Here is a 23,371-nt window from a genome sequence, read left to right as displayed (position 1 = left end):
GCCTACATGGTGGGGGTAGGGGCTGTTGCATATTCGGACTGAAATAAAGAGCAGTTTCTGGTGCTTCTGCATGTCTTTGGCTCTTAGTTGGGGGGGGGGGGACCTGCAGCCTTCTGTAGAAGGGTTCACGAGTGGGGCAGCTCCATCTAGCTAGCAGAGTGGTGATCGAAGGAGCCGGAGAAGACGGCAAGTTTTTCTAGGAAGGTAGCGGCAAAAAGTACTTGGCAAAAAAATAAAATAAAAAATAACTGTTCTGGGTACAGAGCTTTCTAGGGGAAAAAGCAAAATGTCTTATCACGCAGATCCACTCATCTTTCTTTGGGGAGGACCCAGGTGGCGGCCTCATTGGCCCCGGCTGGAAAATCCCCGATGGACCGGTTGCGACTACCTTTGTGGGAACCTTGAAACTGCAGTTAGATTATGTATTAAACCCTGGTTTGGGAACTCAGTCTAAGTGACACCATTTGGGGAGTGTGCTTTTTTAAAAACACAGAATGACTTTATTGTGTCACTGGCCACGCTGTGAGGGTGTGGCCCTCTGCGTCCTGGCGCTGGGCTGGTGGGAGCATTCCTTCTTGGGTGTGATGGGGGCTCCTGCCTCCCTTCCTTTTCCAGTGATGTGGGAACCCAAGGCAAAAGACAAATTATTACTTCCTATAGCCCACAGACGCGTCCTTGAGACAGGCAGAGGGACATTCCTCTAGGGACTTAAAGGCCTCCTCGATCATACTTTGCTAAGGGCAGGCGGCTACCCTGGCCCCACCTCCTCCCACCCAGGATCCTCTAAGTCTACTTTAACCTATCAAAATGCCTTTAGAAATTTCCTTTATCTCTAAACCACCTAAACCACTCTATCTCTATCTCTATCTCTATCTCTATCTCTATCTCTAAACCACTCTAAAATGTCTGTTTTAAGGCACCAAGTGTGTGGTCCTTTGTTACTGCGGCCCTGGGGAGCGGACAGAGGGATCCCTACAGAATGGGGTCCCCATCCTTCTTCTGTGCCTCTCCAGCTGCTCCCTGGGTAACCCAAGGGGCTGCCTGAGCCCGCTTGCCTCCCCGGGCGGCTCTTGAATAGCCTTCCTGCTCCTCCAGGGGGCTGCCGTCCATCAGCAGGGCTGTCAGGCACTCTGAGGGTCTTGGGTGGGGACACCACTCACACTAGCACAGGGACACACACTGCATATGTCTGCATGCCTGGGCACCCCGCCAGCCCGGGCGGTGTCCATGGAGCAGGAGCCCAGGGCCCACGGGTGGCTGAAATCCTGCCAGTCCCCCAGCCCCCCGGCCCCATGTCCTGCGGCCCAAGCCCCCCCCACCGGCATCTTAAGATTGAGAACTATGAACTGCTCCCCTAGGTGGGCCTTGGGAAGCTGGGTCAACGTTCAGGGGCAGGCCAGTGCTGATCTGGAGTCCTGGGAGGGTACCCCCTCCGCCCAAGCCACCTGTGTACCCCCAGGTGTGTGTGGCTGTGGCCAGCCACTTGAACATGAGTTGATTCATCTAGAGAAATAATCAGAAGGTCTGCCTGGGTGGTCTGTTCTCCCCGAGCTGATGCAAGAAAGAGCGTTAAGGTTTGGAGCCCTATGGCCCAGAAAGAATTCTTGAGATGTCTTTGGTGCCAAAAAGTGGTTTTATTAAAGCCCAGGGACAGGGCCCGGGGGCAGAAAGAGCTGCCCCGGGGTCAGAAGGACTGGCCCATGATAGACTTTCAGGTTGGGAGGGGGTTAGGGATAGCGTCAGTCTCAGGGAATTTTGGAAGCAAGGTTTCCAGGGCCTTGAGCTATTGATGGGTAAAGGCCATTTATTACCGTCTAATAAAACCTGAGTCATGAGACCCTGCAGATGTATATCGGTGGGCCTTTCTAAAGGCATTTTGATAGGTTAAAGTAGACTTAGAGGATCCTGGGTGGGAGGGGGTGGGGCCAGGGTAGCCTTCTGCCCTTAGCAAAATAGCAACATTGAGGCAGTTGAGTCCCTAGAGGAATGCCCCTCTGCCTGTCTCAAGGACTTGTCCGCAGCTGTAGGGAGTAAGGAAATGTAATAATGTGTCTTCTGCCTTGGTTTCCCACAACACAGCTAGTGCTTTCTGCCCACCTTCAGGCCTGTGCTTTCCCTCTGCTTGTCTGCGGGGCCCGGCTCCCTCCTCTTCAGCCAAGGCCACTGCCAAGGAGGGGGAAGGTGGAGGAGGAGGGAGGCGGTGGTGAAGGACACGCTGAGGGGTTTGAGGGCTGAGGTCATGGCTCCATGTACTGCTGCTGACTAGCCCTGTGGGCACCAGCATAGCCCCATTTCACAGGGAAGGATGCTCCTCCTTGGGGAGCGTAACTTCTAGAGGAACACGTGGGTGGTCAGGATGGAGCGGCCTTCTCATCCCTTCCACCCCTGGGGCTGCTCCTGCTGCTGCTGGATTTGCTCCCTTGGGGACCTTGGACAAAACTCCCAACAACTTTTAGAAAATGAGAACTGGACGGTGGGAGGTGGGAGAGCGGCATTTGCCGTTGGGAGAAGGTGCTCTGGCCGCAGTACTTGGGGGATGGATGGCAGGGAGAGAGCGGCTGGCTGGAGGGAGAGAGGGGGGGAGGGAGGAGGAGGGAGGGGAAGGGAAGAGGGAGGGAGGTACAGGGGGGAAGGGAGGGGAAGTGGGAGGGAGAGGGAGGGGAGAGGAGGAGCTGCCCCTGGGCAGGGGCTCAGGAATGCCCCGGAGACTGGCAGGGCAGATGGAGGATTAGGGGGAGGGAAGTTTGAACCAGAAGGAGGGTCTCCAAGGCCCACTCAGGGCTGCTGTTTTTTTGTTTTTTTTTTTTTTTAAGATTTTATTTGTTTATTTGACAGAGTGAGAGAGATCACAAGTAGGCAGAGGCAGGCAGAGAGAGAGGGGGAAGCAGGCTCCCGGCTGAGCAGAGAGCCTGATGAGGGGCTCCATCCCAGGACCCTGAGACCATGACCTGAGCCGAAGGCTGAGGCTTAACCCACTGAGCCACCCAGGCGCCCCAGGGCTGCTGGTCTTATCTGAGTCAACCGCTGGGTAACTTACGCTCTCCTCTCGTATAGTTCCTCTGTAAGAAACTTCTCAAGCCAACTTTGAAATTATGATTTCTCTTGGTTGTTTTTTTTTTTTTTCCTTTCAGGGACAAGAGGATTGTTCAAACATCCAAACCTATTAATTAGCCCATTTATTGCATGTTGTTGTCCCTGGGAGATAATTTCAGTTGATTTACTTTTTGTGCCGCAGTGGTGACAAGAGCCGTTCCCAGACTGCGGTTGTCTGCGGCGAGATTTTGATATTCATTCATCACATAATCACTGGGTAAACAAGTTATTCACAGTGACATTAACTCTGCTGTGTTCTGCCAAGTAAGGAATATTTGTCCCCACCTTGCATAAATCTGCCTGTCCAATCCTTCCTCCCAAGACAGTCCTCATTACACAGAACCCGCTCAGTTCCTTTGACTCAGCTAATTTCTGCTGAAGGACAATGATGAAGACTGCTTTTGAAACGAGAGGCTTTAAATGTCTTCTTGGCTTAATCCCCTGCGGGGCAGGCGGCTGTAGTTTTTTCCGGCATTGGCATATTTAAATTGCAAGGTGATGTCATCTAGCTGGGCAAGAGTCACAAGGCCGCCTCCTCCAGGAAGCCTGGGCCATCCCCTCCTTCCTTCCTGCCACTCTGTGCTCCCCAGAAACCCTTCCTGAGCACCCCCTTGCGCCATGGGTATGGACTTCACCACAGAGCCCAAGGGCGGACCTGGAGGCCCAGGGGCCGCTCCACCTCCCCAAGCCTCAGTATCCCCATCTGGCAAATAAGTTAGTCACAGACGTGTCTCCTGGGGGGTGGCAGTGGTGAATCGGGGAAGGGGGCTGAGCAGTGGTGTTCCTGGGTCCTGGCGGTCTTCAGGCAGTGGCTGTTGTCAGGCCTGTCTGCTCCCAGCTCCTGGAGCTGGCCCCTGGTCTGTTTCTCCCCATCTCCTTGCGGGGGTGGGGGGCTGTGTAGGGGTGGGGGCTCTCCCACAGAGAAGGTGCCTGATGGACAAGTGTTGAATGGGAAGTGAATGGATTATACAGGATGTCCTCTTTACAGGAGCTGGCTCCAGGGAGAGAATGGAGACCCCTTCTCAAATAGGGTCTTAGATGACATTTTGGTATTTTTCCATTGTATTGTGGCCCTTTCCCCTCTGCCCTGCAGAGGGTGAATAAAAGCCAGAGAAATGTTAGTGAGAGCCGCCCTGCCCCCCAGCCCGGTGGTGTGATGGTAGGTTAAAAACCCCACTTACGCCCTGAGATGCTGTGACAAAGACAGCCACCCCCTTGGGCTTTCAGCAGAGGTCATTCTTCTCAGCAGAAAGGAGGTGACAGGTCCTCCGATGGCTGTCCCCCATCCTCACCTCAGGGGAGGGCAGCCTCCCCTCGTAAGACTTGAGTCAGGTTTCCTGGCATCCCCTGTGCTCCCGTGCCCATGGGTCCAATCGCAGTTACACGCCACGCCTCGCTGTAGGCAGGGGTGGCTGGGACCCGGGACTCTGGCGAGAGCATGAATAGACCCTCCTGCTCACCTGGTCGTCCCTGGGGCTGTGCAGAGGCTGGCCCACAGGTTGGGGCGGAGGGTGCTTGGAAGGGTGAGGGGAAGGCCTCAGACTCTGGGAAGGAGGGGGTGCCCATGTTGGCTGCCAGACCATTCCTGTAGGTAGAGGGGACCCGGGCCGGAGGAGGGCGGCTTTAAGATATGGGTCCAGGACTGAGCAACTGTTCTGGGGGCATCTGGAGTGAAAATATTTCATTGCTTAGCGTCGATACCGGTTGAGAAGACAGAGCTCTGGGTGACCAGGTTGGCGTGGGTTTTTCCCCAGGGGATTGGCTGATGCGCTTTGCATGCAAGTTCTTGCCCCCAGAGTGGGTGGGTCACCAGAGGCAGCCAGCGTGGCTGGAGACACAAGCTCCCTTCCCCACCAGGGCCAGCAGCCAGAGTCTGGGGTGGATGTCTGGCCTGAGGACACCTTTAGAAGCTTCTGCAGGGCACAGGATCCAGGGTGGACCAAATGGTGGGACAAGGAGCCCTGCTGTTTCAGTGGGTTACTCAGAAGCTCTTCTCTTGCTGGTACAACTGCCTGGTACAGGGGACCGCTGCTTCTGTCTCCTGGCCCCACCCCTCAGGACAGAGCCAGCAAACTTTCTACAGAGAGCCAGAAAGTCACTATTTCCACCTTGTGCTTGACTCTGCCGCCACAGCCTCCAAAGTTCTGCAGACAAGGAACAGGCCAGTCTGTGTTTCAATAAAACTTTATTTACAAAAGCAAGAGGGGGGCCGATGTAGTTTATTGACCCCTGCCTTAGACCTTAGAATATTCGTCTGAATCTGCAGGGCCTGTGGAGTGAGGGGCAGGAGGGGAAGTAGCACACACTCCTTCCAACACATTCCACTGACCAGAACCTTGGCCGTGGTTCCCTTACAGGCAGGGAAGCCGGAAACGTGGGAGAGGAACCAGATGTCAGCAAGCCCCTGGCAGCCCCTGACCCAGGGCCCTCCCAGAAGGGAAAGGACAGCCTCAAGGTGTGTGTTGCCATGGTGGGTAACACTGGGACAGGCCCGGGAACTACAGACCTGGGTTTGAATGTCAATTCTGCCCTTACTGTCTTCCTTGGGATAGTCATCTAACTTCCCTGTGCCTTGGTTGCTTTGTCTGTAAAATGGGGACATTAGCACCTTCCTTAGAGGGAGTTATGAGCATCCAGCAGTGCATGAAGTGATGGGGCAGAAAGTGGCATACAGCCAACACCCCCCAGAGCTGTGATTGTCCCGAATGATGAGGTTGCTGCCCAGCACCTCCTTCTGTCTCTTTTGGAAGGGTGCCCTGGTTTTCTTCTGAGGAAACTTACCCTCCCCATTCTCAGCCATGTGGCTTGGGTGGGACTATCTTGGCCTATCTTCTGCTCCAGGGTGAGCCTCAACTCACATAAACCAATCAGCATAGCCACAGTGGTTGTTTCAGGAGTGTGGCCGTAAGGGGCTCAGCCAGTAAGACTCAATGAAACCACATGCTTGGGATTCTGGGGAGCAAAAGTCTTTTCTCTCCCATGGGTTTGGGGAGTGAGGGTGTGAGGCTTGGAGCTTGGGCAGCCACCTTGTGGCCATGAGGTGAGCCTGGGGGTGAAGGTGACACACCCAGAGAGGTAGAGGGAGGATGCAGAGAATCTGAGCTTGTTTGATACTCATGACAGAGGTCGAACACCTGGAACAAACCATACCTGACTCCACCTAGATTTTCAGTTTCAGAGCCACTAAGTCTCCTTTTGTTTGCTTGCTTGTTAAAGGAAGTCTGAGTAGGGTTTACTGTATTTGGAAGCGAAACATTCCTAACTGATTTTTTTTTAAGATGATAGAGAGCAAGAGAGAGTGCACAAGAGTGAGGGGGATGGGGATGGGCAGAGGGAGAGGGAGGGAAAGAATCCCAAGTAGACCTCACGCCCAGCATAGAGCCCAACAAGGGGCTTGATCTCATAACCCTGAGATCATGACCTGAGCTGAAGTCAAGAGCCGGATGCTTAGCCACCTGAGCCACCAGGCGCCCGTCCTAACTGTATTTATGGGTGTTCCCTAGGAAGCGTTCCAGCGTGCCTGTGGGGATCCTGGAACGGGAGTCTGAATGGGAGGGAAATTGACCTCCATACAATAAGTGCTTGGTGTTTTCCTGGGTCCAGCGTTGCCCAGAGAACTGGAGTATGTATGGGCTTGAACTCCAGTCACCTGTGGTCTTGATCCCACACCCTGCATGGGCTGCCGTCCCTTCTCTGTCTCACTTCTCTCTCTCCAGCCAGTGTTTGTCAGGATCGTGCCCCAAATAAACCATTGGCATTTAAATCCCTGAATCAAGATTTGCTTCTGGGGGAACCCAAAGATCTGGGAGAACCGAGTCAGACCTCCTCAGAAGCCTGACCCCTTTTGGTGCCCATGGGCCCCCACATCACTGGTATCAGGATGCTGCCCTCTTCCTTCCCAGGACTTACCAGAAGCTGCATTTGTCCTGTTCGTTTCCTTCTGGACTCTGACTTCCTACTTCCCTGCCTTCCCTCCACTCAGGACCACACCAGCACCTGTTGTGCTAACCTCCCTCTCCGATGTTCTAAAACAACACTGGGGACATGGCAGACACATAAGAAATACTGCCCCAGAACCCAACTGTTGTCCTTCCCAGCTTCTCAATGGTCTTGGCGGTGACCCCGGACCCCTGCCACCCTTCACCCAGGGGCTCCGTGACTAGACCCGCCCCAATACAGCAGAGAGGCCACAACATCACACTGTAACATTGTTTAATGTTTCTCTCGCAGTTGCAGGGGACAGGGGAGCCCCGAAGCCTGGTTAGGAAGGAGCCAGGTGACAATGCTGAGCTTCTCAGAGGATCTGATTTTAAGCTGGTCACTGGCCAAGTACAGTGGAAGCCTCTGGAACAGCAAGATAGGCTAATTTTAGCGTGAGGCACCTGGATTCATTCTGTTCCCAGTCGCCCTTGGTTTTGTCCTGCGTAGAGCAAAGGTGAGTTATGAAAGTCCCGTCACATTTTTCTTGTGTCATCGGGAGCGGGGCTGGGTGAGGACAGCCTCAGCCAGGGGCCCTGGGATGACCAGGGAGCCACAGGGCTCTCAAGGACAGCTCTTTGTTTTATTTTGAACCGACATTCTGTTCCTGAGGTGCCCCTTGGCTTGATGTCAAATGCTGGATGGGGTGCCAGCCCAGGACCAGGGGGACACGGAGCTGAGGGCACCAGGCCCCCAGCCCTGACTTTGCCGACTGAGGCTCTGTGACTTGCCACGTCGCATCCCTTCCCTGAGCCCTCACGTCCACACTTGTGAAACAGGCAGGTTCTTTGGCTCAAAGAATCCACGGGCCTTTCTATTAAAAAGGAAGGGTTCAATTTGTCCAAAATTTCGGGGTCAGAAACCTCACAGAAGGCTGTGGAAACAGTCCAGACTATGGGAGACTCAGGAGGTCAGCTGCAGAAATGCCTTCTCCAGCCTCTCCTGACAGTGGAAAGCCATAAAGGATATTATTAGGTCAACTGACAAGACTGGAACAGACAGTAGATTAGACTAAAATATTGCATCAGTGTTAAATGTGGTGATGTTGATGACTGTACTGTGTGGTTTTGTAAGAGAAGATCCTTGTTCTTAGGAGAGAGAGCCCCCCAATCCCCCCTGAAGTATTCCAGGGTCTCCTTGGCACTCCCCCTTAAAACGAAGGAGGTAATTTACCTTAGAGCTTCCTCTCCTTTCATTTTTTAGGTGAATCACGGATTCCGTTGAGAATCTAAAGAAATCAGCTGACAGCTGACACTCTGAAACACACGTACTGTACATGCTTTGTTACCTATCCTCTCCGTAGGCTCCCAGGTCCTCTTGGAAACTCGCTGCTAAGAATTCTTGGGCTGATGTTTTTCTGACATACCTTCTAGGGCTCCATTCTAAAGTTACTGATTTTTTTCTTTAAGATTTATTTGAGAGAGAGATTGAGCATGAGCAGTGGGAAGGGCAGAGGGAGAGAATCCTGGAGCAGACTCCCTGCTGAACACCGTCCCAGGGCCCTGGAATCCCAACTCCGATGTCACGACCTGAGCCGGAACCAAGGGTAGGATGCTTTACTGACCGAGCCACTGGGGCGCCCCTCCATTCTAGAGCTCCAAAGGACCATGATGTAGTCAACTTACTCTCAAATGATCATAAAAATCTACTATTTATATATAATAATAATAATAATAAAAAACAGTAAGTGATAAAGCAAACGGCAAAATGTGTTAAAAAAAAAAAGTGTATTCAGGTAATCGTATGTATGCGCTGTTTTTGTTCTCCCAACTTTTTTTTTGTTTGACGTTTCCCAAATAAAATGTTAAAAAAACAAAAAACAAAAAGCAGTTGCCTGGTGACTAGGAGTTATGCTGTAAGTGGGGCCCATTGTTAGCATAGCAATATGAGGAAGAGTGGGTGGGTTCAGTGCCCCTGGGTGAGAGGCAGACCCAGCCGCTTACTTAGCCTGGATCCTGCGGACCTCCGATGGGGGCGGGGAGCCCAGATGGGTGGCTAGGAAGGGGGCTGGCAGCTGGTAGACAGAGATCTCAGTGAATTTCTATTCAAACTGGAATGACTTAGTGATGTTTGCTAAGGGAGCAGCTCTGTGGATAGTCAGGGACCACGGTTTTTTATTTTTGGGTTGTTTTTTTTTTTTTTTGACCTCTCTTCTGGTTTCTTACCTGCCCCTCCATGGCATAGACTGTAGCAGTGAACTCTGCTTCCCAGAATCACATACTGTCCAAGCCCAGAGGGACTTTAATGGCCATCGGGTCCAGCCTCTCCATGGGATCAGTGAGAAAAGGAAGCGCCCGTGAAATCAGTCGCCTTGTCCACTGTCATATGACAAAGGAATGGTGACAGCTGGTGCCAGAGATACCCCAAAACAAACCTGCTTACTGTGTTCAGGGTATCAGGGCAAAGTAATATTCTTGTTATCCTGTCGTCTTGAATATTTTCTTTGAGAACTGTTTCAGATGAGCCTAAAAGCTGAGTGTTCTAGGGAAATCAGGATGCTTGGATCTAACTAGGTAAACTGGCGGTGTGACCTTGGGCAGGTGGCTTTCCCTCTCTGAGTCTTGGTCCCCCCATCTTAAAATATGAGAGGTGATTATTACATAAATTATTATTCTCTTATGGGGGCCACGGATTCCTTTAAGGATCTGATAAAAATTGCTGGACCCCTTTTCGAAGCTGGGCACTTTGAGACGCACATAACCTCCAGGTTCACGGATCTCCTCATGGAAACTCTCGGCTTAGTTGGTATTCTGATGAGCTGTCCAGTTACCCAGTTCTCAAATCCCGTAACCCATCAGACTAGAGTCAGCGGGTGGAGCCCCCATTTGCACCATCCATCCCCAAGTCACTTCTTGGGCTCAACTCTGCTTAGAGAGATGGTGAACCAACACTTAAAAGTTATCCAGATGTTAGCCACAACTGTGGTGAGCACAGCGTAATGTATAGACTTGTCCAATCACTATGTTTTACACCTGAAACTAATGTAACATTGTGTGTCAACTGCACTTTAATAATAACAACAACAATAATAAAGTTGTCTGTGGGAGCCACCTCCATGACACAACATGAAATTGCTTGAAGCAAAGGGTCCTTTACTCTTTGCCTTCGGCTGGAAAATTTCGACTTTTGGATGCAGTCCTGCCCGTGGACCTCAGAGAAAACAAGCCTTCCAGGGACTGGCAAGACTCCTTTCAGCCAATGGGTATGAAGAGACTGCCTGGCAACTCGCTTGTCGTCACTATCCTATCCAATCTTCATGAAGTTTGGAAAGCCAGCTAGACAAATTCTACTTAGACCAGTCCCTGCCGCTATTATCCAGAAGAAAAAAAAATTGAGTGTTTAATTAAGCCCCATACTCAAGCAATCAATTCCAGTTTTTCTCTTCTATTTGGTAGGATTTCCACTGGATGTGTATTGAGACACAATTTTCTCATAACGTTGGCTCTGGGCTCACCTAGGCTTCTTTCAGTCCTGGCCCGCTTTTGTTCAGATGGCTGGGATGTGAACCAGAGGAGAAAGCAGATGCTTGGGTGGAAGCCATCACAGGATGGGCAGAGCTGCAACAAGGAATTATTGCACCAGGCACGCAGCACGGGAAAAAGGCCTCCAATCAGAAGAGGGAGGGCCAGGTGTGGGGTCTTCCACTGGCTGTCGAGGCTTGTTCCTTGGTTCTGGGGTGAGATCTCCACTTCTGTCCAAGGGACCCTGACTGGAGGTGGGAGAGTGTCTAGAAATTCTCACATTCTTTTCAAAAGCATTGCTTGCAAAGGTTTTACCTTACGATGCAGAGCCCTCTACCCACAGAGCAGCCCCGAAGGTCTTGCTGGAGCCCCAGCCAGAAAATGACCGATCTAGCCAAAGCCCCACACTTAACAGAAGGAAAGGAGCCAGGGGGACACAGAGAGTGAAAATCTGGGCCTGAGTGAGCACCTAGGTCCCGAGCAACGGAAGCTCAGAGTGACTCACCTGCTATTCACTTCCCAGGGCAGGTGGCACAGGGTGGGAATTTTATAAGGGGTAAGGGCTTCCCTTGCATGTGACCACCAGGCCACTGTGCAAAGAGCTTCCTTGGTGAAATGTCAGCGTGGGAAGGACTGGGGTCAGCCTGCCGATTTTGGGGGCTGGGGGATGGAGACATGTACCCCCCCTGGGCTGGGAGGGTCCCAGGGGAGTGAAAGGGAACGAGGGCTGCCCATAAGGTAAGGCGAGCTTGCAGCTAGACACTGGTGCGGGCTGCTCCCCGGGGCCAGAGCTGCCGGCATGCTGCCTGGTATTACAGTCCGAGGGAGGCATGAACCTGGCACTTAGCAGGCCTGTGCTAAATACTGGCGGAATGAATGAAGAGTGGGCAAGCGGTCCCCAGGGATGAAACGCTGACATGCTCACACACAAACCGCATCAGATCTGCCCATCCCTGACTGCCTCAGCACCTGTGACCCAGGCCACCTCCTGTACTGGATTTCTAGTAATACGAGGGGGGATCCCCTTGTAGCCTGTCTGAGCTGCCCAGTCTCTGCCTCATGCTGCTGTCCCTGTATGCTGTGGGAGGCATCATCTGTAGTCTGGCCACATCACCGCGTCTTCCAGCATTCACCAGAATGCCCAGATCCTCCACTCAGCCCGCACGGCCCACCACCTTCCCATCCCTACCCCCTTTCCAGCTTCAGCTCCCCAAACATCCCTCCTCATGGGTCTCCATCTCAGGAGTCATTGCTCTGGTCTCACTGCCTTTCTCTTGAACAACTTGGTCCTGCACCTGCTTCCTCATTGGCTGCAAAGAGCTGAATCTGTCCATGAACCAACAGATACTAGACAAACCTATTTCAGTGTCAGTGGAGGAATTACCCTCTGGCGACAAGGGACTGGTCTGTAGAGGCAGCAAGGGGCAGACCCCAAGGCTGCCCCCATGTCGGCATTGAAGCTCTCCTGCATCCGCGGTGGCATAGCTGAGAGCGGAAAGCCAAGGTCTTGGCAGGGCTGGAGAAGCCAGCCGCAGGAACAGTTCTTTCAAGGGCCGATGCAGTGCCCTGCAAGGGTTAGCCTCAGTCAAGGCTAAGAACTGGATAACTGGAGAATGTTTCCTACCAAGAGTCCAGTTGGTCAAGGAGGGCCGCCTGTGCTGGCAAGGGGCAATCCTGCCCAGGTCCCAGGCCCATTAGGAGGAATGGGCATGGGCTCCCAATGTGGGGTTTAACACAGAGGTCAGTTCTGCCTTCTTGGCTGAGAGCTTCCAGAGCTAGGGAGGAGGGAACGGCATTAGGAAAATGCCATTGGCCATGGGGAGTGGAAAGAGGACATGCCGATCTCTGTTGGAACCCATGATATGGGGTTGGGTGGGGAGATCTGATCAAAAGGGTTTGCAGTGACTCACCCCTCCAGCTCCTGGTGGTAGGGTGGCCCTGGAAAGAGAGTCTCGGGGAGGAATGGAGTTCTGTAGGCACAGTTTTATGGGTGTGTCTGGACGCCAGCCTGGGGTGTGGGAGACCTCAGGGGAGGAAGAAGAGTGGAGGACGGCTGAGCTAATAGAAAGAGTGGATGTGCTGGGTGATGGGCAGAGAGAGAGGAAAAAGCAAGGAGCCTCAGTAAGGTCAGCAGGAACCGTGGTGGCCATTGGGGTCAAGAATCCCAACAAGCAAACACCCGTGGCCTCGAGCCCCTCCTAGCTTGGGAAGTGCCCCTGGGGCCCTAGAAACATCCCAGCGGGTGGTCTACACCGTGGTTTTCTCCAGCCCCGTGGGTGGTGGTTTGCGGGTCCTGCCCTTTTCACCACGCACGGGTTTTGAGTTAAACGTATTTGGCAGGCAAGGCGGGTCCCTCGGGGGTCGGGTCGTCCATGTCACTCAGAAGCTCGTGTTCGCTGGCGGAGGCGGCCGTTTGCAGGTGGCGGAGGCGCGCGCAGAGCCGCTCCTGCTCCTTCTTGAGCTCCAGGTAGGAGTGCGAGAAGGTGTGGAAGATGGATGTGGCCGGGAAGGCCATGATGAGGATCCCACTCAGGATGCTGCTGAGGGCCACCATCTGGCCCGGCACGCTGCGCGGGACCATGTCCCCGTAGCCCACCGTCGTCATGGAGATGACGGCCCACCAGTAGGAGGCCGGGATGCTGGTGAACTCCAGGACCCGGCCGGACTCGTTCTCCGCCACGTAGACCAGCGGGGAGAAGAGGGTCACGGCCACGCAGAGGAAGAGGAGAAGGAGGCCGAACTCGCGCGTGCAGCGGCGCACGGTGAGGCCCAGCGTCTGCAGCCCCAGCGAGTGGCGGGCCAGCCGCATGACGTAGAGGATGCGCAGGGCCCGTAGCACGCGGAGCGCCAGCCCCACCTTCTCCAGGTACGAGCCCCCGCCGGGCCGCTCGCCGTCCTCCCGGGGCTCTCCGGACACGGCCAGCGACACGTAGTACGGGGAGATGGCCAGGATGTCGATGATGTTCAGGGGCCCCTGGAAGAACTGGCACTTGTCCCGGGCCTGCACGAAGCGCAGACAGAACTCCAGGGAGAACCAGGCCACGCAGACCGTCTCCACGATGAAAATGTAGTAGCACTTCTTCGAGCACTCACCCTGGGGAGGCGACAAGAGGCAGGAGGAGAGTGGTGGGCAGCAGCGCTGGGTAAGGGGGGAGTAGCCACGCCCAGAAGCCACTCCGGGGGATCCCTAGTGATATTAACATCACACATCAATATCCATCTGTATCAATACGGATTCTATCTATTCTATATATAGTACATGGTCTTTCTCTACATTTGTATATTATCTATTATCTATTATCTACTATCTACGTATTGCGATTGAGCTCTGTGTGCCGCAGACTCTCATCCGTCCACCCAAATCCCCTTCTTATAGAGCTCTCGAGTTATGGCCCATCAGCTCAGCCAGGGACCACCCTTTCCAGTCTCCCTGGCAGCGAGGTGTGTAGGCAAATAACTAAGAATCCACCCCCAAAGTGTGAACAGAAGAGCTGTGTGCTACATCCCGTTCCTGGACTTGGGATACTGGCGTGAGTTCCTGCATTTGCTTCTTCACTGTCTGCTCGGACACCCCCCATGACCCAGCAACCCAGCTTAGAACCTACAGACTGGACCAACGCCCCACGGGAGGATGGAGCGGGAAGGTGGAAACGATCCTGGGTCTCAGGTGAGAGCTGCCAACTCAACTTGATCCCTCTTTGCAGGAGAAATCAACATCTATTTTGTTTTTTTGTTGGTTATTTGGGGGGCAGGGGCAGAAGGAGACTCCACATCCAATGCAGAGCCTGAAACAGGGTTCCATCTCCCACCCCTGAGATCACGACCTGAGCTGAAGTCAAGAGTGGGTGAGTCGTTCTATCTTGGGGCCTCTTTGTTACAGCAGCCAACCTTCGTCTTCACTAATATAAGCCCCTTTTGTGTACTATTCCTGCTCGCTGTCACTTACGCCTCCCAGTGATGCTGGGAGCAGGCGGTGTGACCCCATTTCGTGCCCAGGACATCATTCCCAGCAGTAAAATGACTTCCGTGAGTTCACATGCAGAGCTGATGGCCTCTTAGCCACTGTATGCTATTTTTTTTTTAAAGATTTTATTTATTTATTTGACAGACAGAGATCACAAGTAGGCAGAGAGAGAGAGAGGAGGAGGAGGCAGGCTTCCCGCTGAGCGGAGAGCCTGATGCGGGGCTCGATCCCAGGACCCTGGGATCATGACCTGAGCCGAAGGCAGAGGCTTTAACCCACTGAGCCACCCAGGCGCCCCCACTGTATGCTATTTTGTAACTTTGTAACTTCCTTCCTGCCCTCCCTCACTCACTCATCCAACAATAAAGCATGGAGGGCTCACCTGTGCCAGGCTCCTAGGGTCTGGGGGAAAAGTAATAGAGAAGCAGATGTCCTTTCTGGGAGCGTGGGGGCTGGTAAGGCAGAGAGGGCTCCCGGGTCCCTGGGACAGCGCTGTGATGTGTGACCACACTTGTTCACACAGGGTCTGTTTCCCTCCAGGGACCACAGCTAGAGGAGGGCTGCTGTGGATTCTCTGTTGGCGTTGTTGATGCTCCCTGCTTGGCTCCCAACAGAAAATTCCCCTAGCCCCTGTGCCCCTCAAAGTGTGTCCTTGAACCCAAAGCATCAGACTCTCCTGAGATCTTCTAAGAAACACAGAATCTTGGGCCGTACCCCATCCCTAAGGAACCAGAATTTGGATCTTAACAAGACTCCCTAGTGATTCAAGAGCACATCGAATTCGAGAAGCTCTGGTCTAATGCAGTAGTTCTCAGCTTTGGCTGCACATTAGAGTCATCTGGGGGCTTTGAAAAACCCCCAATATCTGGGCCAGGACCTCAGAATTCTAATTTAGTTGATCAAGGTTTGAATCTGAGCAGTAGAATTTTCCAGAAGTCCCATAGATGATGGTTCTAATCCAAAGCCAGGGTTGAGAACTTGACTCCAAATATTACACACACACACACACACACACACACACACACACACACGATGGATGAGTGAATGAATGACCAAAGCCAGTTGCCTGATTGAAAAGCAAGATGTTGACAACTGCCACTTTCTTTGGATTAAAAACCTCTGAAGTGGAAAAAGAAATTGTTTCCCGTGCCTGGTAGCTCAGTGCTGGTCTCCAACCACTCAGCAGCTCGGGCCTTCTCTTTTCTGCCTGTGAATTCATGCCCAGAGAGGGAGGGAGAGGTCAAGAGAGACAGAGCAGGTGTTCAATCCAAGTGGCCTCTGGTCCAGGCTGCCTCCTGGCCCTGCTGACTCATTCCTCTTCCCGGCTTCTCCTTTTCCCCAGGAGCCGGTCGTCTCTGCCCTCTCTCCCCTCCGTCCTGCCCCTTCCTGGCCCTCTCCATCCTCTCCCTCCCAGCCGCCCCGCTCCCCAGCCCTGGGACACAGAGGCTCTGGAAGTGTAGGCAGGAGGGGTTGGGCACGGAGACAGGGAAGCATGACGAAGCAGGAACAGGAGAACTACCGTGTGAGTCAAGAAAAGTGGGTCCTGTCCAGGAGACGGGGACTACTTCCTGCTGGCCCGCATATAGGGAGTCTAAGCTGGAAGGAGGAAAAAAGCCCCAAACCGAAAAACCAGGTTAAGAAGAATTCCCTAGAACAATCATCAAATGTCACCGAACACAGGGAAGCTCCCGGGAGCCTGACAGCTCTTTATGGAGCTGATTCAAGATCCAAGAAAAGGGTAGGGGAGGACAGGCTGGCTCTAGTGTGAGGCTTTTCCTGAAGCTGTACCCCCCGAGGGTGGCATGCCGTACCCATACAAGGAGGGCAACACTCCAGCGAGGGACCCACTAGTTCCACCTGATCTTTAAAAAATCTGCCTGTGCCTCCCTTCCCCGGGGCCTTCGCAAGATGCTGAAACCACAGACAGACAGGAGGGAAAACTCTTTGCGCAGCTGTAATCAGTGTGCATCTCCCACAGTGAGGTCCCCAATCGGCCCCAGCAAACCTCTGGGGCAGGACTAGAATCTAAAGTGGAGGAAGGAGGAGTGAAGGCTGAGCCGGCGGGTGGAGAGTGGTTTCTGCCTGTCCTGGCCCCCTCGGGGTCTCTGGCGCAGAGGAGGCCCTTGGGAAAAGTCTGCTGAACGCAGGAGGAATGAATGAAGAACGAAACAGAGACGACACCTGAGCCACTGGCTGCTGGCCCTGCCGCTGCCATCTGGGTTCCACGGAGCCGGGAGAGACTGATGAGCAAAGCAGGACGAGCAGGTGGAGGGGTTGGAGGGGCATGAGCGGAGGCCCTAAGGGTGTGTGAACACGGCCGGTGATGGCTTCGTGTTGGCAGGAGCACGCTGGATGGGAATTTTCGATCCTCAGCACCAGCTTCGGAGTAAGGTGAGGAAACGAAAGCCCAGAGCAAGAGAAGGGCTCGTCGGAGGGCGGAGCCACGGAGAGGCGGTGCTGGGATTTGAACTCTGCCCTAGGGAGCTAGAGATTTTGAGGTCCTGGGGGGGAGCAGAGACGGAGGGAAAGGTCAAGAAAGACAGAGCAGGTGTTCAATTCAAGCGGCAGTGACCTTCGGCCTCCCCCAGAGAGAGGGGAGTGCCCTGACTGGCAGAGCTGTCCAGCCAGGCTGGGGCCACGTGGGAAAGGTGCTGGGAACGAATGGCAGGGGTGAGGGTCATGACAGAGGACGCAGGCAGAGGAAAACACGGAAACGGCAGCACACCGCCCCGCAAGATGGGATAAACATAATGGATGTAGAGACCGGGGACTATTACTGGGCCCTAAGAAGCACGGAGCCTGCACACACCACGCCGAGTGACGGAAGCCGGTCCCCCAAAAAGCCCAGCACTGAAAGCTGGTGCTGTCCTAAGGAGTCAGGTTTTAGAACCAACTGGTATGAGGTATATGCTCAAATCCGGGGTCTACTGCATAACTAACAGTGAGCTTTGTAAAGGGATAAAACTTGGCCGAGCCTCTGTTTCCTCACCTGTAAAATGGGGGCAGTAGTAGTACCCATTTCCCAAGCTGTTGCAAGGACTAAGTCCATCGGTCAAATGCCAGCCTCGTGAAGGGCACGTAATAAGCATCAGTTCTTTCTTCCCTTGGGGGACAAGCTCTTCTGAGGAAACCAGAAAAGGCTGGAAGCACCTGCCAGGTGCTTAAGCATTTGGCACGGTCCTTCTTGTCCACACCACCTCCCCACTCCTCCGTTTTACTTTAACAACCTCCAGGGCAGACCCTTCTCCCCAAGTGCCAAGTTTACTGCGTGGGAGGTCGCTGGAAGAAGGTAGGAGAAAAAAAACAAAGGAAAGCTGCCTCTTCCACCCAGCACGGCACTGTGTCTGACAGAGGACGTCTGTGGGTCCCAGCCCTGGCATGTCTGTCCACCCACGCGGCATTAATTCATCTGAGCAGATGCTGCTGGGCCCTCCAGGCCGACGTGGCCCCCAGGTCTCCTGGCTGGGCCTGCCCCCAGAAGCATCTGGCCAGCTGAACATCCCTAAGGGCAAATACGAGTTATCGGACACGCTCGGTGCGGGAGAGAACATTGTCTTTTTATGTAAATGGAAGGCACAGTTTTGAAAAAAACAAAGACTGCCTCCCCAGCCTCCTGCTTCTCTAAATTACCATTTAAACAGGGAAACACAATTTTTTAGAGGTTAGTACCTCGCAGCCTCTCTCCAGGTAGCAAGCTCACACGAAGGTGGTTTCCACAAGGTGAAAACAGAGAGATGTATCCTGGGGGTGGGCATCAGCCCTTTTATCCCAGGAGCAAACGGCAGCCCAACTCCTGGGCTCAAACTTGGGGCTGCTGGTCCTGCTGGCCTCCTGGTGACCTCTGATTTGATCTCCTGAGTTCCCCACCAACCAAGCCTGGGTTTAGACCTTGGGTAATCTGCAAAGCATTAGGCTTTGAGAAGACCTTGTCCCTCCACACAGTCTAAATCCTGGCTTCCAGGAAATCCCTGAGGTACAGGTTTATGGAAATTGAGGGGTCCTTTTTCAGCAGCTCAGATCAAGGGCATCCTCCTGGGGGCGGGGGACGGAAGCTATTTATTTGGTCCTAATTTTTTACTGTAGTGTCCAAGTGTAAATATTTCTGCGAACAAGACTCTTAAATCACATGCTTCGGTGCTAAAGGATAAAACAATGTCTCCGTTTGGAGCTACAGTCCTCCCCCTTGGGGGAAAAAAGCTATTTGACAGTGGAAAGGTTTTGCTGGGTTTGCTTCAGGACAAAACATTTATAGGTTGCATGAGATACATTTTATTTACTAAATATTTATTGAGAGCCTACCCTATGTAAGGGGTAGTTTCTTTAAGTCCTTTCTTTCTGGAAAGTTCTCTGATCCTACCATATTGCCCTGGGATATACCTTTAAGGGAAGGGAACTTCTGTGGGCTGACAACGATTATGGGCCATATGAAGGATTCATTATCTTATATATGTGTTCTCTTTATCAGCTCCCTCAGTCTGCCACATCGTGAATTCCATAATTAGGGTAATGGGGAGCTATGGAGGAATGTAGAGCAGGACAGGAGCAACAGTTTCAATCAGGAAACAAATCCAGTTCTCAGTTCAAAACTCTCCAGTAAACGTCCCAATGAAATATTAAGTTCTTATCTCATTTCTCAGACTTCCTGGCCCCTGGGGGTCTCCCACAACTTCCTGGAAAAAGAATGCACAAGTGGGCAAGAACACCTTTCTGCCGTTGCCTCCTGGGGCAGTCACTTAGAAGTTAACTCTTCTCTGAGTTCCCCATGCAGTGAGACTGAGGGGCTCAGGAACCAAGCAACCAGCAGGAATCTTGGCCCTCGTCTGTATTTTTGCTAACTCCAAGCTGAAGTCCCCCTGCCTCGGTTTCTCCACCTGAACATGGAGCCGGGATGCCCATGAGAAGGTTGGCTCAAGAAGGCAGGGATTCGGGCCAGGAACAGGGCATGGCACAGAGCAGCTGCTCAATAAACACAAAATGAGTGCACCCCGTGTGTGAACCCTCACCCCGATGTTACCCATTTTATCGAAGAAGAAACAGGTTCAGAGAGGTGAAGCAGTTTGCCTGCGGGCACAGAGCTGGGAGCGGCCCACAACAGCAGGCAGGGGTAGTTCTGTGAATACCAGGTCCACTAGAGGCAGAGCCACTTCATGACCTTTGTGGGCCCCAAGGCCTACCCCCCAACCCCCACACACACAAAAATTAAAATTAAAAATGTTCACAACTGCACCGACCTAAAAATGCATCCAGTGCTCGCTAGACAACCATCTCTTTCTCTGTTGTTTTAGAAGATACTTAGACGTTTTCGCGGGCCCTAGGTGTCGGGGGCCGGGGTGGGCGTGGGGGGCGCGGTCAGGGGCCACTCACCTTGTCCTCCTCCGCTCTCAGCTCGGGCATGGTGCTGACGCACAGGCTGACCGCGGTGGTGGCCACGAAGAGGATGGACAGACAAGCGAAGACCTTGCCCGGGAGCCCCGAGCGCGGGTTTTCCACCGTCTCGCGCAGCCAGTGCATGAAGACCCCCCAGCGCGAGGGGTCCCCCGCGGGGCGCCGCGCCTCCTGCCGCAGGTGCAGCGTCTCCTGCTGCCCTAGCTCGGCCAGCTCCTCCAGCCTGCGCAGCAGCTCGCGCAGGCAGCACTTCTCCAGGCGCGCCTCCTCGATGCCCCAGTAGGCCAGCTCCTCCCGGAAGGACAGCACGCACGTCTCCCGCAGCAGCGCCAGCCTGCCGGCCGCCAGGCAGCTCACGATCATGCCGAAGGCGCTGGGGCTGCGGTCGAAGAAGAACTCCTGGTTGTCCTCGTCGTAGTCGTCGCAGAGCTGCGCGATCTCCTCGTAGCTGCGGCACAGCCGGAGCCTGCTCAGGCGGCTCAGCGGGAACTCGTCCAGGGTGCTCCAGGGGAGCACGTACCGCCTGCCCCCGACGTTGACCAGGATCTCCTTCTTCAGGTCGGCGGCGGGGGACGCGTCCAGGGCGCCCACCCTGCGAGCCCTCCGGTAATACAGCCCCTTGGCGGCGGGCCGCGGTAGGCGGCCGGGCAGGAGCTGGCTCAGGGGGCTGCAGGAGCCCCGGCGCCGGTGTCCGGGAGGCAGGCCCCTGGCTCGGAAGGGGGTGGGCATCGCCGGAGATGGCCTGCACCCCGGGGAGGGAGGGAGGCAAGACAACGGGGAGAAATCAGCCTCGGCCTGGGTCCTTGACAGCACGCTGCTAATGCATCTTTCCTTTTTCCCATCTTCCACCCAACTCAGACTTCCTGAGCACCCATTAGGCGCCCGGTGTCTACCTGTGACCGGAAGGAGATGACAGCATCCCTTCCCTGGTCAGAGCTGTGCCACTCCCAGGCTCTGTGGTCTTGGGCCTGTGGCTTAACCTCTCTGATCTCAGCTTCATTCATGCCAAGGACAAGACTTGTACCACTCTTAGAAGGTACAGTTGGTAAAAGAGAGCTTATCCGTGGCAGAGTCTCTCGGGTTCTGATCCCTTAGGGACGGTGGGCACAGGTGGGCTACTCAGCCCCTCTAAGCCCTTTGCCTCATCCGTACAGGGGCTGGGATAGTCTGACGACCCACCTCACTGGGCACGGGGAGGGTTACGTGTGGTAATACACATGAAGTGTTTATTTGGAACACTTCTAGATGCTTCTGAGGTGCCAGGCACCGATCCACATGCTTCCTGTATACTAACTCACCCCAGCACCTCCACAAGGGAAACAGTAGCATCCCCATTTCACAGATGAGGAAACGGAGGCCCAGAGAGGTTAAGTAACAAAGAATGTGACGGTGTTTGGCACAGCTCTGCCTCTCAGGAGCAGCTCCACAGTGATCCTTTTTTTTTTCTCCCTTTTTAAAAGACTTTATTTATTTGACAGAGAGAGATCAAAAGTAGGCAGAGAGGCAGAGGCAGAGAGAGAGGGGGAAGCAGGCTCCTCGCTGAGCAGAGAGCCCGATGTGGGGCTCGATCCCAGGACCCTGAGATCATGACCTGAGCCGAAGGCAGAGGCTTAACCCACTGAGCCACCCAGGCGCCCCACCACAGAGATTGTATTTCCTTCCTCCTTTGGAGGACTTGGCCCTCCTCCGTGTTCCGGGGCATTTGCCTCAGCCATCCTTATTGTGTAACCTCGAGCCAGTGACTGCCCCTCTCTGGGCCTCGGTCTTGCTATCTGCACCGTGAAGGGGCCTCTAATGCTCTCTCCACTTCAGAACTATTTGAGGCCCTTGACTGTGGATACGAGGTTTAGATTGAGCCCATGCATTTAAAAAACCATCTCCCCAGCCTTGTCCTCCTGGGCACCCTGCAACCTCGTCACCCTGTAACCACTTCCTACACTCTTCATTCCAGCCAGAGCTGTTTCCAAGGCATCTATAACCTTACATGCCGATCGGCGCTCCGATCCAGGGAGGAACTCGGCCGCTGAATGGAAATCAAAGTTCTTCTCAATTCCAAGCCCTCTGGATCCCGGCAGGCAGCGAGGAGTTGAATCACAGCCCATGCGTTTCACACTTGCTCACCACACAGCGTTCTGTTACTCCGCATATGCATTCCTTCCTTTACAACGTATAGCCAGAGGAATAGGAACCGCCTGCAGACCACACACTCTTCTGAAATCTGGGGAGACCCTCCTGAGTGTTCTCATCTTCCCAGAGAAAACCCCAGACCCAGGGAGCTGAAGTGATTCGTCCAAGGTCACACGGCAAATCTGAGTCCAACCCAGGACTCTGTCTCCCAGCCCGGGGCTCCTTCTAGAACACCGCTTCTCCCGCCCCCTGCCCCTGCAAATCCTTCTGCCCTGTCTGCATTCACTGCACAAACCCAACTTTGCGATCCACTGCCCCCCTCCAACGGCCGACACTCAAAGCTCTGTCCAGAGCTCAGGAAATGTACTCGTTCAAAGCAGCCCGCAAGCCCCCAGCCCTGCAGCAAACTAGAACTTCTTCCTCCCAAAGTTTGACTCACCCTCCTGTCTCAGGGAGCCCTTTTCCAGCTGTTTCTCTGCCAGGCCGGGGGAGCCCACGTCTCAATGGCCAGGGGAGAGATGGGCTCGCGGTGAGATGCAGCAGAAGAAAAGAAAAATTCCAAACACGGCAGTTTCTGGCAGAGTTAGTTTCCAACCTCTCTTCCCTTGCCTCTTCCTGAAAGTACATTCATTCCGCATCTCTCTCCAGCAGCTGCGGAACAGCCCTGGGGCAGCGGGCTGGGGTTTTTACAAGGACCCGAAAGCCCCTTCTCCCCGGGAGAGGTGAGAGTCCGCGGGGTTCGTGTTGGGAGGGAGCCAGCCGGCTGGGCTCTGCGCTCAGAGCCCCACAGGGACAGCCGGCGTGGTCCTGCAAGAGAGGCGGGGGCGGGGGTGGGGGGGAATGGGCATGGCTCAGAAATAATCTCTCCATCACCAGGCTGCGGGGAGCAGCAGCAGCCGCCCGGCTCTGCCAACTGCCTGGGAGGCGAGGAGAGCGTCCTTCCCTCCTCTCCAAGGAGGAGCCTCCCTCGGAGGGAGCAGAGGGCAAGTTGGGACCGGGACGTCTGCAGCTACCTGTCCCCGCACCCTGGAAGCTCCCCGGGTGGGGGGTGCTGATGATGGGAAGGTGCTCAGGGAAAGGCTGCCAGAGGAACTCTCCTGCTTCTCACCAGCCCGGGGATAGGCTCGGTCCGAGAAGCCCAGCAGCCAAGTGGGCTGGGTGGGAGCTCCGGAGGAGGAGGGGAGGGGTGAGTGTGGAGGCACACACCCCCGCATCCCCTGCTCCCATGTGAGTGGCTCTGTGACCTTGGGCAGGTCCCTTGGTGCCTTTGAGCCTCAGTTTCCTTGTTTGGAAAATGTATGGGAATGAGAAGGGTTCAGAGAGATCCTGTTGTGGGTCCGGCTTCCCGGCTGGTGAAGAGGAA

General features: G+C 54.2%; 1 protein-coding gene across 1 annotated transcript; it reads right to left on the bottom strand.

Moving 5' to 3' along the window:
* Positions 1-12,855: 12,855 nt before the first annotated feature.
* Positions 12,856-21,923, bottom strand: KCNG4 (potassium voltage-gated channel modifier subfamily G member 4). Its single transcript, XM_032854615.1, has 3 exons — positions 21,866-21,923; positions 19,861-20,623; positions 12,856-13,626 (listed from the first exon to the last, which is right to left on the bottom strand). Coding segments are annotated over exons 1-3 (1,536 nt in total). The 5' UTR covers positions 21,868-21,923.
* Positions 21,924-23,371: the final 1,448 nt, after the last annotated feature.

The sequence above is a fragment of the Lontra canadensis genome, unplaced genomic scaffold (genome assembly GCF_010015895.1).
Source record: "Lontra canadensis isolate GAN:19392208 unplaced genomic scaffold, GSC_riverotter_1.0 scaffold8, whole genome shotgun sequence".
NCBI lineage: Eukaryota > Metazoa > Chordata > Mammalia > Carnivora > Mustelidae > Lontra > Lontra canadensis.
The sequence above is the reverse complement of the archived record's forward strand: the minus strand, read 5'-3'. Positions and strand labels throughout refer to the sequence as shown.

Coding starts and splice junctions, on each gene's coding strand:
- KCNG4 (XM_032854615.1), bottom strand. Junction 13,627..19,860: donor TGAGAGCGGAGGAGGACAAG/GTGAGTGGCCCC, acceptor TCGCCTCCCCAG/GGTGAGTGCTCGAAGAAGTG.